We start from the raw sequence: 16,143 nt of genomic DNA on the forward strand, positions 1-16,143 counted from the left end.
TGTTAAACTGAGTTTAGTCTGGAAATTGACTGTAACTTATGAGCTTATGTTTGACTATTGCTCCGCAATGCATGTCTTCTGTTGGATAAGCGCTATGTTGCTGTAGTTGCTGCTTCTATCCTCTTTGGTTATGGAGTGCGTGTTCAAGCCTAGGGTATTATACGTTCGTAAACTATCACTCCGAACACTCTCACTCATGCCCGCAGCTTGGTCAAGCCCCTCCCCCTCCCCCCATGGCCCGCCCCCACCCTCTACCCTTCCCCGCCTCCATGCTTCTCATTAGCAAAACGACGCACTGGGAAAAGGGCTGAAATGGGGCTTTCTCCCAGGAGGCTATATCTACGTGCCAAGGGTTCATTTCAAGAAAGGCTGTGGATATAACATCCGGAAACCTCCACGAGCCAGTTTAAAGCATCAACAAACCACCATGCCATGGGACCTTTAATAGGAAAATCCAATATCTAATCAGAATATATTCTTGATCTGACCCGTATCAGAATGCCATATGAGGAATAATAGTGGAGTATTAGTGTGCATGTAAACTACTGATTGGTGCTTTTAACCTGGATAATCAAAATATTTACTGATATAGATATTGTTACTTGCTAGTGTTCAATATGGATCCATTTCTTCTACCTTGCTCAGCCAGTCAGAGTGAGATTGGAGCCTGAAACGTTTGTGGTTGGATAAATGTGACACTCGACCAGCATTGGTATGAAAAATTAATCTATTTTTATTATACCCCTGCTCCGAAGGAGGGGTGGGGTATACTAGTTTACCTCTGTCTGTCCGTCCGCATCGCCATCTGTCCGTAACACCCTTTTTCTCAGCAACCACAAATTGTAGCCACTGGGTACTTGGTACCAATCTTCAGCTTAGGGTTCTATACCATGTATACCATTTTCAGGTCTGTCGCACATCGACTTCCTGTTTACCAACTGAATGTATTTACGAAACATAAAATGTGGATTTACAAAATTTTCGTGACAGTTTTCTCAGCAATTACAAATCATAACTTCTTGATATTTGGTACCGAGCTTCAGCTTGGGGTTCTATACCATGTATACCATTTTCAGGTCTGTTGCACATCGACTTCTTGTTTACCGACTGAATGTATTTATGAAACATATAGCGTGGATTTAGAAAATTTTCGTAACAGTTTTCTCAGCAACTACAAATCATAACTTCTTGATATTTGGTACCAAGCTTCACCTTGGGGTTCTATACCATGTATACCATTTTCAGGTCTGTTGCACATCGACTTCCTGTTTACCGGCTGAATGTATTTACGAAACATATAGCGTGGATTTAGAAAATTTTTGTGACAGTTTTCTCAGCAACTACAAATCATAACTTCTTGATATTTGGTACCGAGCTTCAGCTTGGGGTTCTATACCGTGTATACTATTTTCAGGTCTGTTGCACATCGACTTCCTGTTTACCGACTGAATGTATTTACGAAACATATAGGGTGGATTTTGGCACTATTTCAAGAAGCAAAATGCTATTTCAAAATGACAGTTTACCAGGATGCTATGTGAAATCCCTGAGAGACACTGCTCTTTAGTTACTTGTTTCAGGGTTAATTATTTGTTGAAGTCAACATTCATAATAAAAGTGTCCTACTCCTTCGATTGCTTGCATTCTGATATAAGTGAGCGCGGGGGGATACATAAGTGAGCAGTAGCTCACAGTTGAGCTTGTTTTTGCTTCTTGAACAGTTTGATCAACATAACCTTCTTGCTGTGAGGTGACAATGCTAACCACTACACACTACTGGGTGGCACAGTGGTGTAGTGGTTATCGCTGTCGCCTCACAGCAAGATGGTCCGGGTTCGAGCCCCGTGGCCGGCGAGGGCCTTTCTGTGTGGAGTGTGCATGTTCTCCCCATGTCCGTGTGGGTTTCCTCTGGGTGCTCCGGTTTCCCCCACAGTCCAAAGACATGCAGGTTAGGTTAACTGGTGACTCTAAATTGACCGTAGGTGTGAATGGTTGTCTGTGTCTATGTGTCAGCCCTGTGATGACCTGGCGACTTGTCCAGGGTGTACCCCGCCTTTCGCCCATAGTCAGCTGGGATAGGCTGCAGCTTGCCTGCGACCCTGTAGAACAGGATAAAACGGCTAGAGATAATGAGATGAGATGTTTAATTTTACGTGAACACGCAGCAGGAGCGCTTGGATAATTCATTCCTAATTATTATGCTATTGTCATAGAAGATATCAAGGTATTTTGCTGAAATCTGTATCTGCTTTTCAGGACACGTCTTCTAAGATTGTCCGCTGCTGTATCTGTGGCCCATGTAGTGAATATTTCAGCAGCGCCGTATTCACGGCCCTGTGATCCCCCCTCCCCAATCCCGTCTCTCTCTCTCTCTTTTCCCCCCGACACAGTAAAACATTGAGATAGATGGCTGTATTCCTGCTGGATGGCAGTGTGTGCAGTAGCCTGGCCGATAATGCAGTGCTTTGTCATACTGTCTGTAGCGTGTGTGTAATGACCTCTTATTTCTCAGCAGCTGTATCTCCACCGTGCTGCCTGCACAGCTGCTCCCAGCCTAAACTACACACTCTTCACCCCCATTACTCTTTATTTTATCAGGATTATGTACACACGGTATCTTTGTATTAAAGGTTACCTGGCACAGCAAGACAGGACGTCATGTTACCCTGCTTCTTCTTTGCTCAGAAGGAAATGGATATTTGCTAGCGGCTGTTCTCTGTCACATATTAGTTGACATAATGCTAGCACAATGGCGCTGAAATATAAAGGTAATGCTTGGCTACAAATGATATCGACTGGTGGATATTTGGGTGCTGAGAAATGAATAAAGGCTGCTTCAGCGAGCAGGAGCAATCCATCTGGTGTCCACAAGCTTTCCTTCATGAGGCGTGATCGTGTTGGATGACGTGCCCCGTTGGTAGGGTAAAGGACTGCAGGCCTGTGTTGCGAGCATGTGAGGAGGTTTATGAAACAAAGCGTTTACTGTTCAGGCTGGGAATTTGTAATCCACAGTGAATATAATAGAGCACTATTTATGTGCGAAAGGGAATTTGTCCTGCACAGACGAGAGCCTTGGCAAGTGCAAAAATTCAGCAGAAGTGTATCAACGAAAATAAGCTTAGTGTGCCATGTAGAGCACTGAACAAAATTGTACTCATAATATAAAGTTCAATAATACACTCCTGTGCCAAAATTGTGCAATCATGTTTTGTTATTATTATTATTATTATTATTATTATTATTATTATTATAGTAACAGGTTTGGCAATTTGCTTCAAACTACATAAAAATTCTCCATTTTCAATTTGTATATATAAATATCATTTATTTAAGAGCCCTTTAACACAAAGTTAAGCCAAATAGCTTCTTATTCACTCCATATGCTCACTATATAGCGCAAAAACATTATATACGGCACTGTGCAAAAGTCTTAGACACGTGTAAAGAAATGCTGTAGATCAAAAATGGCTTCAAAATAATGAAATGTTTCAACATGAAAAAAAGTATATACAGCAGTCAGCCATAATAAATGAATCAAAGTAAATATTTGGTGTGAAACGACCCTTTGCTTTAAAAAAATATATAGTTTCAGGTACAATTAGTGCATTTTAAAAAATGACTTTATGTCCTTGTTTTTAATGACTTTATTATTTAATTGTAATTCCTTTATATCTCTTGTTTTTAATGTCTTTAGTCATGTTTGGGTAATGTTGCTGGAGGACTCACAGAATAGGAATTTCATTGTAGTGTGTGATGCTATTTCTAGTATGTATGACAATAAAGTTGAATTGAATTGAACTGAAATGAGGGGCGGCACGGTGGTGTAGTGGTTAGCACTGTCACCTCACAGCAAGAAGGTCTGGGTTCAAGCCCCGTGGCCGACGAGGGCCTTTCTGTGTGGAGTTTGCATGTTCTCCTCGTGTCTGCTTGGGTTTCCTCCGGGTGCTCCGGTTTCCTCCACAGTCCAAAGACATGCAGGTTAGGCTAATTGGTGGCTCCAAATTGATCGTAGGTGTGAATGATTGTGTGTCTCTATGTGTCAGCCCTGCGATGACCTGGCGACTTGTCCAGGGTGTACCCCGCCTCTTGCCCATAGTCAGCTGGGATAGGCTCCAGCTTGCCTGTGACCCTGTACAGGATAAGCGGTTACGGATAATGGATGGTTGGATGGATCTTGCAGAACCAGCTACAGTTCTTCTGGACACTTTGACTGTCACACTCGCGTCTTCATTTTGCACCAAAACCCAGTAGCCTTCATCATATTTTCTTTTTCAATCTGAAAAGTGCTCTCTTATGCAATATGCTGCTCATATACAAACTTTTTTTTTCTGTAACATTTAATTTTGTGCTGGAAAACGAACGTTTGGACTCTGAAATGTTTTTTGTACTGACTCAATAATGTAGAAGTCATAAAATAGAAATCTATAACAAAGTTTGTATGAAAAAAAAACTAGAGTACTGTAGCTGTATTTTAGACAAAGCTGTACAAATTTCCGCAGTGCAATATCGTAAACCATATTCAACGCTCATTCTCTACTGGGTAGAGTGATGTAATACACATAGGATAAGTGATATGCTAACAACATCGCATGCTATTAAACCAAATGAACCAAACCCGCTAGAAGGGAATAGAACACGTTTTTATCCCATCGAAAAAGTGTCCTGTATCTATAAATATCAGTTATAATGCGGTTGGATTTACAGTTTGTCTTCGGTGTCTCGTAGGCTCCGTTGGTTCCAGGCCATGCGGGCATGAAGTTCACCGTTTTGGAGACTTTGGACCATATCAAAGAGGAGTTCCAGCTCTTCCAGGCTCAGTATCACAGGTGAGGATCCCAATCAGCAATATTACCAGATCCAGTACCTTATATTGACTTGTACTGTATTTCTGGTACCATGCTAGCAAACAGAAAATGCTTGTGGATTGTTCTGTTCAGAGATGTTTTGACGTAACGTGTCATGACATCTGATAAAAGAAACCCGAGCTCCAGTTTTCTGTTTTCTCTCAGCCTAAAGCTGGAATGTGAGAAATTGGCCACGGAGAAGACAGAGATGCACAGGCATTACATCATGGTGAGTGCCCTGTTTTTGTTTGTTTGTTTGTTTGTTTGTTTGTTTTTCTTATTGCAGATTACTCCTAAATGCAGTCTGGAGAGGAAGTCGATAAAAGTCTGAGAGACAGTTGAGAAATTGTAGACCTTCCTCCGTTTCCCCTCGTCTCTTCTGTGTAGAATAGTCCGTGTTATTGGGGTGTACAGTTGTTGTTTGTTTGTTTTTTTTAAATTAATAAATAGTACAGTTTCATTTCTAGTTCTGGTTTATAAATCATTAGCAAGATCATTAGGCACAGTTTCATTAGAAAACAGCAGTTAATTTATCTTTGTCATGAAGTTCATTTTAATTTGGATTGGAATCAGCATCTGTTTGTACATTGACATTATTATCTGTTTTCACTTCTGTTTTTGCTGTAGTACTACGAGATGTCATACGGACTGAATATCGAGATGCAGAAGCAGGTAAGAAATGTTGAACGGAGTTACTAAACATAAATATTAAACAGGCTTGTAGTATTCGAGTCCAGGACTTGTACTCGAGTCCGACTCGTGACTCGACTTGGACTTGAGCACTGATGACTTGGACTTGGACTCGTACATTATCTGCATTCAGACTTGTAAATTGGAGACGAGGACTCCGATTTTTTCTTTATTTTTTGTAACATGCCATAATAATTTGGCATAAGATATTTATATCTACATTCATTTTTATACTAATTTCGTGCAAGAGTGTCAGACCTGCACACCTTGGCGCGTGCATCAGATAGACTCTCGGGCGTGCTCCGGACAGCGCACGCCAAGCGGGCTCTCGCATGCGCACCATAAACGACTCACACCTGCACAGGATTAAGGTGCAATCAGCGTGCCTATATAAAAACTGTGAAAACACACTTACTTTGCAAAGTATTGAGTTGCATTGCTGACATGTTACCGAGCCTTATTTCCTTGTTTGGTTTCCTGATCCCTGATTTCCTGTTTCTCGTCTTTGATTCTGCCGAGTCTACGATAGCCTGTTTGTGCCTCGCTCGACCTATTGCCTGTTTCACCGTTTTACGATTTTTGCCTGCTGTTCTGGATTGTTTACCGTCTTCACTTGTATTAATAAACACACCTTCTGCACTTACATCCGTCTCCCGACCATCTCTGACAGAATACTTCACACTCCCTGATAAAGAGAAGCACATTCACCTGTTCATACACTACCGTTCAAAAGTTTGGGGTCACTTTGAAATGTCCTTATTTTTGAAAGAAAAGCACTGTTCTTTTCAATGAAGATCACTTTAAACTAATCAGAAATCCACTCTATACATTGCTAATGTGGTAAATGACTATTCTAGCTGCAAATGTCTGGTTTTTGGTGCAATATCTACATACATAGGTGTACAGAGGCCCATTTCCAGCAACTATCACTCCAGTGTTCTAATGGTACAATGTGTTTGCTCATTGCCTCAGAAGGCTAATGGATGATTAGAAAACCCTTGTACAATCATGTTAGCACAGCTGAAAACAGTTGAGCTCTTTAGAGAAGCTATAAAACTGACCTTCCTTTGAGCAGATTGAGTTTCTGGAGCATCACATTTGTGGGGTCGATTAAATGCTCAAAATGGCCAGAAAAATGTCTTGACTATATTTTCTATTCATTTTACAACTTATGGTGGTAAATAAAAGTGTGACTTTTCATAGAAAAACACAAAATTGTCTGGGTGACCCCAAACTTTTGAACGGTAGTGTACATCATGTTCAGGAAAAAACTAATGTTAATGGTGCTAAAACAGCCACCTTCAAATGCTGCGGTTGGAGTCTTGTTCTCAGACTCGACTCAAAAATTTTTTTTAATGACTTGGACTTGAACACCGGGGACTCGAGACTGGACTTGGACTCGAAGTTCAGTGACTCGACTGCAACACTGGTATTAAAGATGTTCTGTAGGAAAATAATCAATGGCAGGTGATGGAATGAGGCCCGAAGCATAGCAGTGTTACTGTTATCAACTGGAAGTTGATTATTTTCCAATAACAGCATGTCCCAAATTGTGTCTTTTGTCTCATATCATTCATTCAGTGACTTGCTCACTAACATTTGTAATTTTTAAATTGGATCAATGAACAACACGTTACACTTTTTAACTGTTTATAGTTACATTCAAGATAAGCAGGGCTAAAATTAACTTCAGTGCTTGGTCGCCGCTCGGGCCAGTATCCCTGAATTCTTAGTGGCCCAGCCCAAAACAAAGTGGCCCTTAAATTGCTTCTAGTCGAACACAAAAAAATTTAAAACCATTTTTACTTGAGTAACACCCCATAGTGTTTAACTTACGCCCCCAGAAACGGATTCATCAACAACATTAATTGTATATAATTGTTGTTTAGATATTGTACATTATTTAAACATTACTTACATTACCGTCATTTAGCTGACATTTTTATTCAAAGCGACTAATAATAAGTGCAAGTAACTGAGAGAATCCAAGAGTGACCCGTGCTGAAGTACTAGTGTAAACAAATAGCCTACAAATACCATCCAATATCTGGAATGATCACGGGAGTTAAGAATTCAAGGAAGCTTGGACAAATGCATAGACAAGGAATTATTCAAAATTTGACAGCATTTGCAAGAAATAAAACTAAAAATGCTCTGTTTCTCAAAATCCAGTGAATATGAATAGAATAAAACAGTTATTCCACTCAGTCTCGTCGTACATGGCGTCGTATACTCGGCGCTACGCGTCTCGTCAGCTATCAGCTCATGTACGACTCGATTTCATGGAATAACTGTTAAATAACTTGTAACAAAACGTTAAATGTAACTCTAACTAGATAAAAACTACATGTCATTCTTTAATAAATAAAATGAAATAAGGGAGCTAAAACATGTTAGGACCCGATGTATTTTATTCCATAATCAAATGAAGGAAAAGTGTGTACGGTAATAGTCATTGCTTGGGGTCGCAAAGATATTTTTGGACCTTAAAAGCTTGTTGTTGTTGAATATGTTTTAGATATTAGAATATTTAAGGTAGTATTTCTCCTCCAGAAAGATGGAGAAACACAGACTGGAGCAGGAGCAGTAATGCTTGCCCTCGATTGTCATGTTTAATATGTCCTCTGCTGCTTGATAGGATTTTCTCTGAGCTGTGTGTGTGTGTGTGTGTGTGTGTGTGTGTGTGTGTGTGTGTGTGTGTGTGTGTGTGCGCGCATGTGTTTCCCTGCAGGCGGAGATTGTGAAGCGGCTCAGCGCTATATGCACTCAGATTATCCCTCTCTTGTCCCAAGAGGTGAGCGAAATTAATGGCACACACATACATACACACACACACACACACACACACACACACACACACACACACACACACAGCCTTTCACCACCAAACATTAAAGTGTTACTTACTCCAGAAGGCCCTTATTCTTCCTCTCACAGCTATTTAGACATTAATTATTTACAAGATATGTGGTCATCAACACAGCCTAATCTCCCATCCCTTTCATCTATCAATTTTTTATGCAGCTTTTTTTTTTTTACTCAGCAAACAGAGAGAATGCTGGGGATGTTCAAGCCATAATACCCTAAACGAGTCCAGTAGGAGCAATAACAGGAAATAAGCTTGTTCGGCTGAACCGAGTCAAACAGACAGCGTTTCTAAAGCGATGTGTCCGCCGCAGATTTTGTCACTCAGTGGGTTGTGTGTTAATTAGGCGTTTAAAGATTCCACCAGTTCAGATTGGCACAGTGGACTTTATATTTATGATGCAGCTACACCAATTTAAATGAGTAAAAACCTATTTGAAATTGGTGTATACAGTCTACAGAGTAATAAAAACACCTAAGAGCTTGTTGGCACATGCAAAGTTCTTTATGTAGAAATCAGTGATGCACCAAAATGAACAGTCTTGGCTGAGAGCAAAATTGAAATACCTGCCACCGAGCAAAAAGGAAGAAGAAGAAAATAAAAGAAAAACTGAAAACCAGCAATCATTCTCATTATCTCTAGCCGCTTTATCCTTCTACAGGGTCGCAGGCAAGCTGGAGCCTATCCCAGCTGACTACGGGCGAAAGGCGGGGTACACCCTGGACAAGTCGCCAGGTCATCACAGGGCTGACACATAGACACAGACAACCATTCACACTCACATTCACACCTACGGTCAATTTAGAGTCACCAGTTAACCTAACCTGCATGTCTTTGGACTGTGGGGGAAACCGGAGCACCCGGAGGAAACCCACGCGGACACGGGGAGAACATGCAAACTCCACACAGAAAGGCCCTCGCCGGCCACGGGGCTCGAACCCAGGACCTTCTTGCTGTGAGGCGACAGCGCTAACCACTACACCACCATGCCGCCAACCAGCAATCAAATGTTTAATTTTTTCCCATTATTCATTTTAGATAGATAGATAGAGAGAGAGAGAGAGAGAGAGAGAGAGAGAGAGAGAGAATATTACATGGTAGCACGGAGATATGAAGTTTTTCTTTGAGTGATGAGTGAATGTATGATATATAAACTTCATATCTTTGCACCACTGTGTAATATTCTTTTTATCATATAGGCAGCAGGAAAACACTGGCAGTGACGTCATCGGAGTGAAATATTGGAAAATATGTCACTCAGATCCGTAATGTATTTTGGATTTTCTTTTTATGATATAGACACAGTCACAAACAAAACATCCCCAAATTTATCAAAACAATTCATCGATTTCCTCACGAGTGAAAATATTGGAAAATATATTTGTTATTCCACGAAATCAAGTTGTACATGAGCTGATAGTAGCGCCGAGTCGGCTATAAGCCATGTACCACGAGATTGAGTGGAATAACTGTTTTATTCTATCCACATTCACTGGATTTTGAGAAACAGAGCATTTTTATTTTTTGCAAATTCGATAAATAAAAACTTTATACAAAACGTCCGACAAAATCATTTCCGCTTAGAATGTAAACAAACCGGCGAAACGACAGCAGCAATTTGTGAAAAATGTGATAATAATAATTCTTGAAAAATAAAAAAAGATATGTTCTTACCATCAAATACTTTCATAACATATTTTGTTGCTTTTTTTTTTTTAATATATTTTTCGGGGTTTTGTTTTCGAGTAGACTTTTTATTTCATGCTCCTGTTGATTCAGTAACACGCGCCGCCATTTTCTTCTTCTTCTTCTTCAGGTTTTTTTGGCTGTTGGCAAACCAACTTAAAGGTGCATTACCGCCACCAACTGGGTTGAAGTGTGGAACAGGGGGGACATGATTATATTCTTTTAGCTATTTCTGTTTCTTTGAAATATTTGCTAACAAAGTGATATATCTGACTTGATGTGCTCCGCCATTTTGTTTTTCTCTACTCACGATATATGAGCTGATATCCTAGTAGTAGAGTAGCCAATCAGAGCACGCAATTGCTCATATCCAGTGAGTGTGGATAGCATTTTATATATATGATATAAAATGGATAGCTTTATATATATACAGAGAGAGAATTCAGTGTAATAATTTATGATTTTGCATCTCATCTCATTATCTCTAGCCGCTTTATCCTTCTACAGGGTCGCAGGCAAGCTGGAGCCTATCCCAGCTGACTACGGGTGAAAGGCGGGGTACACCCTGGACAAGTCGCCAGGTCATCACAGGGCTGACACATAGACACAGACAACCATTCACACCTACGGTCAATTTAGAGTCACCAGTTAACCTAACCTGCATGTCTTTGGACTGTGGGGGAAACCAGAGCACCCGGAGGAAACCCACGCGGACACGGGGAGAACATGCAAACTCCGCACAGAAAGGCCCTCGCCGGCCACGGGGCTCGAACCCTGACCTTCTTGCTGTGAGGCGACAGCGCTAACCACTACACCACCGTGCCGCCATGATTTTGCATGCTTTTGAAAATTGCACATTTTTAAAAAGCATCAATTAATTATTATGTAATTAAAAACCACAAGGTAATAAATGCAAACACCTTCATGAAGCTGGCATTAAATAAATAAATGAATAAATAATGAAACAAATAGCATAAAATATAAACTATAAAATCAACCCACATGGACATTTTGCATTTTTGGACAATGCTATCTTATCAAGTGAAAATATCTTGAATATCTAATCAAATCTATCGAATGTTTCTGATTAGGAGAGTTTGATAAAACAAATGAAAGGTTACTAGGACACTTTAGACATTTCCTAAATTCCAGCATGAAATTTCTGTTCTATTGTCTAGAAAATACTAATCTTATGTGTTTTGCAGTGTTCAGTCATGTTATCAGATGAATTTCTTGTGCACCTTGTGTTTTCTCCATCCTGTCCTGCTTCTCTGTGGCAGTCCCTGGAAAAGAGGCATGGCCTTACGCTTTTTTTTTTTAATGAAATCAAACATTGGATTAAAAATCTGATCACATTTAATTAGCTCATCTGGCTGTAAGGACGATGGGTTATTGCCATGGCGTGGCGTCCGTCATCTGTCCGTCGTCCACACTTTAGTTAAATCGTATCTCCTTGTCAATTCTCCATGAATTTCTGTTCTGATTGTTTTGTTTGAAAGAACTCATCACTGCACAAAACTTAGTCGTTGTTTGTCAAATTTAAGAGTTAATAATTAGGCCAAATGAAATAATTTTCCAGGCCTCTCACTAGGATTGTATCTCCTCTCTGGTTTCTCATCCGATTCCGGTTCTGATCGCTGTTTGGTGATTTGTTTGTTGATTTTCTTGTTGTAAACAATTTGTTTACAACTTTGTTTATTTTCAGTTAAATCCTATCTTCTCCCTCAGTTGTCAATGGATTTCAGTTCTGATTGTTTCGTCTGACAGAACTAGTCCTTCTGTACAAGACTTGGTCATTGTATTGTCAATTTTTTGCGAACGAACTGCTAATTGAGTCAACTTAACGAGTTTTTGGATTTCTCATTAGAATTGTATCTCCTCTCGCAGTTCTCACCCGATTTCAGTTCTGATCGATGTTTTGGGTAGACCTTCCCGCGAGGAACAAAACCTGGTCATTTGTTTGTTGATTTTTCTTCTGTTGTAAACAATTTGTTTACAACTTTGTTTATTTTCAGTTAAATCGTGTCTCCTCCCTCCCTCCCTCCCTCCCTCCCTCAGTTCTCGATGGATTTCAGTTCTGATTCTTTTATTTGAAAGAACTCGACCTTCTGCACAAAACTTGCTCATTGTATTGTCAGTTTTTGCTCACAAATTAGTCATTAGATCAACTTAACAACACATTTTCTTCTGACTAGAGTTGTATCTCCTCTCTCATTTATCATGCGAATTCAGTCCTGATCGATGTTTTGGGTCGATCTTCAACTGGGGAACAAAATTTCGTCCTTTGTTGCTTTTCCTGTTGTACACAATTTGTCGTGGAGGTCGGTCCTCTCTCACATTTCAGTTCTGTTTGATGTTTTGGTCGTCATGGTTGTTTCGATGGCAGGCCAGATGAGCTGCTACGTCCTTGACGTTCTGATTGTATATTTTTCATATTTCAGGTTCGTGATCATTGGGATAAGATTTCTCCGAGAGCTGCTCTGTTTAATGTCTGAACAGATATTAGACATCCGTACCTATTAAAGTTAAAATGAGCATTTACAAAACCAGAGTGCATCTGAATCTGAATATCTACTTGTGACTTTTTCTGTTTGTAAAGAGACACTTTTGTCCTTGCTGGAAAGATTTAGTCAAAGTGTATCTTTATATATTTGTGTAGCATCAGCACCAGGTGGCCCAGGCAGTTGAGAGATCTAAGCATGTAAGCATGGCTGACCTGAATGCTATCATCGGGGTGAGTATGTGTTGTGTTTCACATTATTACAGCATTAGCATGACCAAGCACAAGCATTACGCTGTACGTCCTAGCAATAAGTTATCAGTACAGAGTCGCAGTTTCAGCTGTCCCTATGACCTGCATCCTGAGCATCACTTATAAGTTGTTATATATTATATAGAGCTTACATTTTAATGAATCTCATTCATTCATACATTTTGACTATCGTGTAAGTCAGTTGTTCGAGCTGTTTGTTAGTGACGTCTTTTTTCTTTGCCTGCCTCCTTAGCAACAGCAGCTCCAGCACCTGTCCCATCACGCTCCAGGGTTCCCTCTGACACCGCACCAGTCGGGCTTGTCTCTCGGAGCAGGAGTTGGCCTCATGGCCCTCCCGGGGGCTTTCCCCTTCCCTCCACATCTGGTGCCTAAAGACGACGTCACTCACCCCGAATCTGTGGATCCCAGAGGTGCGAACAAAAAGACTTCTTATTTACTGTATGCATTCAAATCATACACGTAAGGTGAAGCTGTAATCAGATCTTTCCAAGACCCTGTTTACACTTGTTCACTTCACACAGATATGTCTTGATCATTAGATAGAGGTTACAAACATAAAAACAAATGTGTAAATAAATGTGCATTTAAAGCAGATTTAAAGCTGATTTCTCAGTTTACCTCTGGTACATTTTCGCCAAATGCAAGTGTAAATGCACTAGAACAGGTGACGTTTTCCCTGCCTGTGCTGAACGTAGCCTCAGATTTATGTTGTGCGTTCTGTGATGCTTTTCTGCTCACCACGGTTGGAAAGAGTGATTATTTCAGTTACCATAGCTTTCCTGTCAGCTCAAAGTGTAAAGCTGTGACAAAAAAACAACAACGATGTCGTTTTTTGTTTTTCGCACCATTCTGTCTCAACTCTCGAGAGTATTTTGCATGAGAATCCCATCAGTGTGTGAAATACTCAAACAGCCCATCTGGCACTAACAACCATGACACTGAGAGAAAGATTTTAATTTTTAATGTGAGCCAGTGTTGTAGTTGAGTCACTAAACCTCGAGTCCGAGTCCAGTTTTGAGTCCCCAGTGTTCAAGTCCGAGTCGTTAAAGAAAATTTCGAGTCGAGTCTGAGAACAAGACCCAACCGCGATATTTGACGGTGGCTGTTGCTGCCTTTATGTGAAAGCGTCTCTGCTGCTGTGTTGGACGAACGTTACTGCTCGACTGCCCCATTTTAGTTAATAGACTACAGATAAAAAGCTTGTTCATCGCTCAGCATGCCCCGCCCACTATCAACAGCGCAAATAACATCAGAGAGGGTTAACACTAAGCTAGTTCATCGCTCATCAAGCAAGCCCCGCGATCAACAGAGCGATGAACATAGCGTGTCACTTCCTTCCCTGGGTGGAGTCTTACGAAATGACGATTGAAGTTCGAGGTCATCCCAGTCGTCTCCTCGATAGTTCTTCTACATATGGAACACACAGCAATGTATTTTTTCCCACTGCACGAGAAGTCTGTATAAGCAAAGCGGACAATCCTAGGGGCTTCTCTCCAGGCATTTTAGCGCCATTAATGTTAGTTTGTTCCTGAACATGACGTATGAACAGGTGAATGTGCATTCTCTTGCACAAAATTAGTATAAAAATTAATGTAGATATAAATATCCTATGCCAAATTATTATGGCATGTGACAAAAAATAAAGAAAAAAAATCAGAGTCCTCGTCTCCAATTTACGAGTTCGAATACAGTTAATGTACGAGTCCAAGTCATCAGTGCTCAAGTCCAAGTCAAGTCACGAGTCCTTAAAATTAGGGCATGAGTCAGACTCTAGTACTACACCAGCGGTACGGTGGTGTAGTGGTTAGCACTGTCACCTCACAACAAGAATGTTCTGGGTTCGAGCCCAGTGGCCGACAGGGGCCTTTCTGTGTGGAGTTTGCATGTTCTCCCCGTGTCTGCGTGGGTTTCCTCCGGGTGCTCCGGTTTCCCCTACAGTCCAAAGACATGCAGTTAGGTTAACATGGGACGGCCTTGGGCTGAAGTGCCCAAGAGTGGCGGCGTGCACGTACGTAGCGGCTTTGCTCTCCTATGCTGAAATTTCGTTGTACATTTGTGCAGTGACAATAAAGGCATTCTTCTTCTGATGTGAACACTGAAGCTCTTAACCTGTATCTGTGTGGTTGCGCTGTCACATGTTACATGATTGGCTGATTGACAAATTGCATGAATGTGCAGGTGTCCTACTAAAGTGGATAGTGAGTGATAAGGATATTTGGGGGCGTTTTCTAAATGGAGTCAATGCACCTGTCCCAAGATTACTTGGGATTAATAAACAGGCTGCTGTATGGACTTTTTTTTTTTTAAATAAATTGTTTGTCGGAACATTTTGGAAACAATCTTACATCCCTGATTAGAATTGTTTTACACATTCTTTTTATCTTTTTTATGGTTTATAAATCCGAACCCCAGAACCCCAGATTCACAACTACAGATTGCTGTGGTATTATATCATTTCAAATTCACAACTGCTCATTGCTCAATGACGGAACAAACGTTCTTCTGTTGTGTCACTCGGGAGCCCCATAAACGCAATTTTAAAATCAGCAAGCACTCCGACATAAGTTTTTAGTTGTAATGTCTCATCTCATCTCATTATCTCTAGCCGCTTTATCCTGTTCTACAGGGTCACAGGCAAGCTGGAGCCTATCCCAGCTGACTACGGGCGAAAGGCAGGGTACACCCTGGACAAGTCGCCAGGTCATCACAGGGCTGACACATAGACACACAACCATTCACACTCACATTCACACCTACGGTCAATTTAGAGTCGCCAGTTAACCTAACCTGCATGTCTTTGGACTGTGGGGGAAACCGGAGCACCCAGAGGAAACCCACGCGGACAGGGGGAGAACATGCAAACTCCGCACAGAAAGGCCCTCGCCGGCCACGGGGCTTGAACCCGGACCTTCTTACTGTGAGGCGACAGCGCTAACCACTACACCACCGTGCCGCCTAGTTGTAATGTAATATTAATAATGTTTAAGCACAATACAACAATCAAAATCCAAACCGTTTCAGCAGAGGCACCTTAAATGGCAAGTGTAAATACTGTAAAAGTGGAAAAATCGTATCAGGATAAACTCTAAATGCAGGATTCAAGAAAGGACCAGGTGTGGACACAATTTGAATTCAAGTGAGAAGCATCCATAGCTATTGTGCACAATTAGTTATAATAATGACAAGAACAGAATTCCTAGAAAATAAAAAAATAATGCTTAAAGGAAAATTCCAGGATATTTTAATGTAGGCCACATTTTTCTACCTCATTACATTACAGGCAT

General features: G+C 40.8%; 1 protein-coding gene across 3 annotated transcripts in view; it reads left to right on the plus strand.

Moving 5' to 3' along the window:
• tle2c (TLE family member 2, transcriptional corepressor c) overlaps nucleotides 1-16,143 on the plus strand; it is a 65,274-nt gene that overhangs the window by 23,242 nt on the left and 25,889 nt on the right. For all 3 annotated transcript variants that reach the window (XM_060906222.1, XM_060906223.1, XM_060906224.1), the window contains exons 2-7: nucleotides 4,726-4,826; nucleotides 5,010-5,073; nucleotides 5,472-5,516; nucleotides 8,266-8,328; nucleotides 12,746-12,820; nucleotides 13,092-13,269. In XM_060906222.1, the coding sequence (XP_060762205.1) occupies nucleotides 4,726-4,826; nucleotides 5,010-5,073; nucleotides 5,472-5,516; nucleotides 8,266-8,328; nucleotides 12,746-12,820; nucleotides 13,092-13,269 (526 nt within the window). The remainder of the gene's footprint in view (nucleotides 1-4,725; nucleotides 4,827-5,009; nucleotides 5,074-5,471; nucleotides 5,517-8,265; nucleotides 8,329-12,745; nucleotides 12,821-13,091; nucleotides 13,270-16,143) is intronic.

Source organism: Neoarius graeffei, chromosome 23 (assembly GCF_027579695.1).
Source record: "Neoarius graeffei isolate fNeoGra1 chromosome 23, fNeoGra1.pri, whole genome shotgun sequence".
NCBI classification, from domain to species: domain Eukaryota; kingdom Metazoa; phylum Chordata; class Actinopteri; order Siluriformes; family Ariidae; genus Neoarius; species Neoarius graeffei.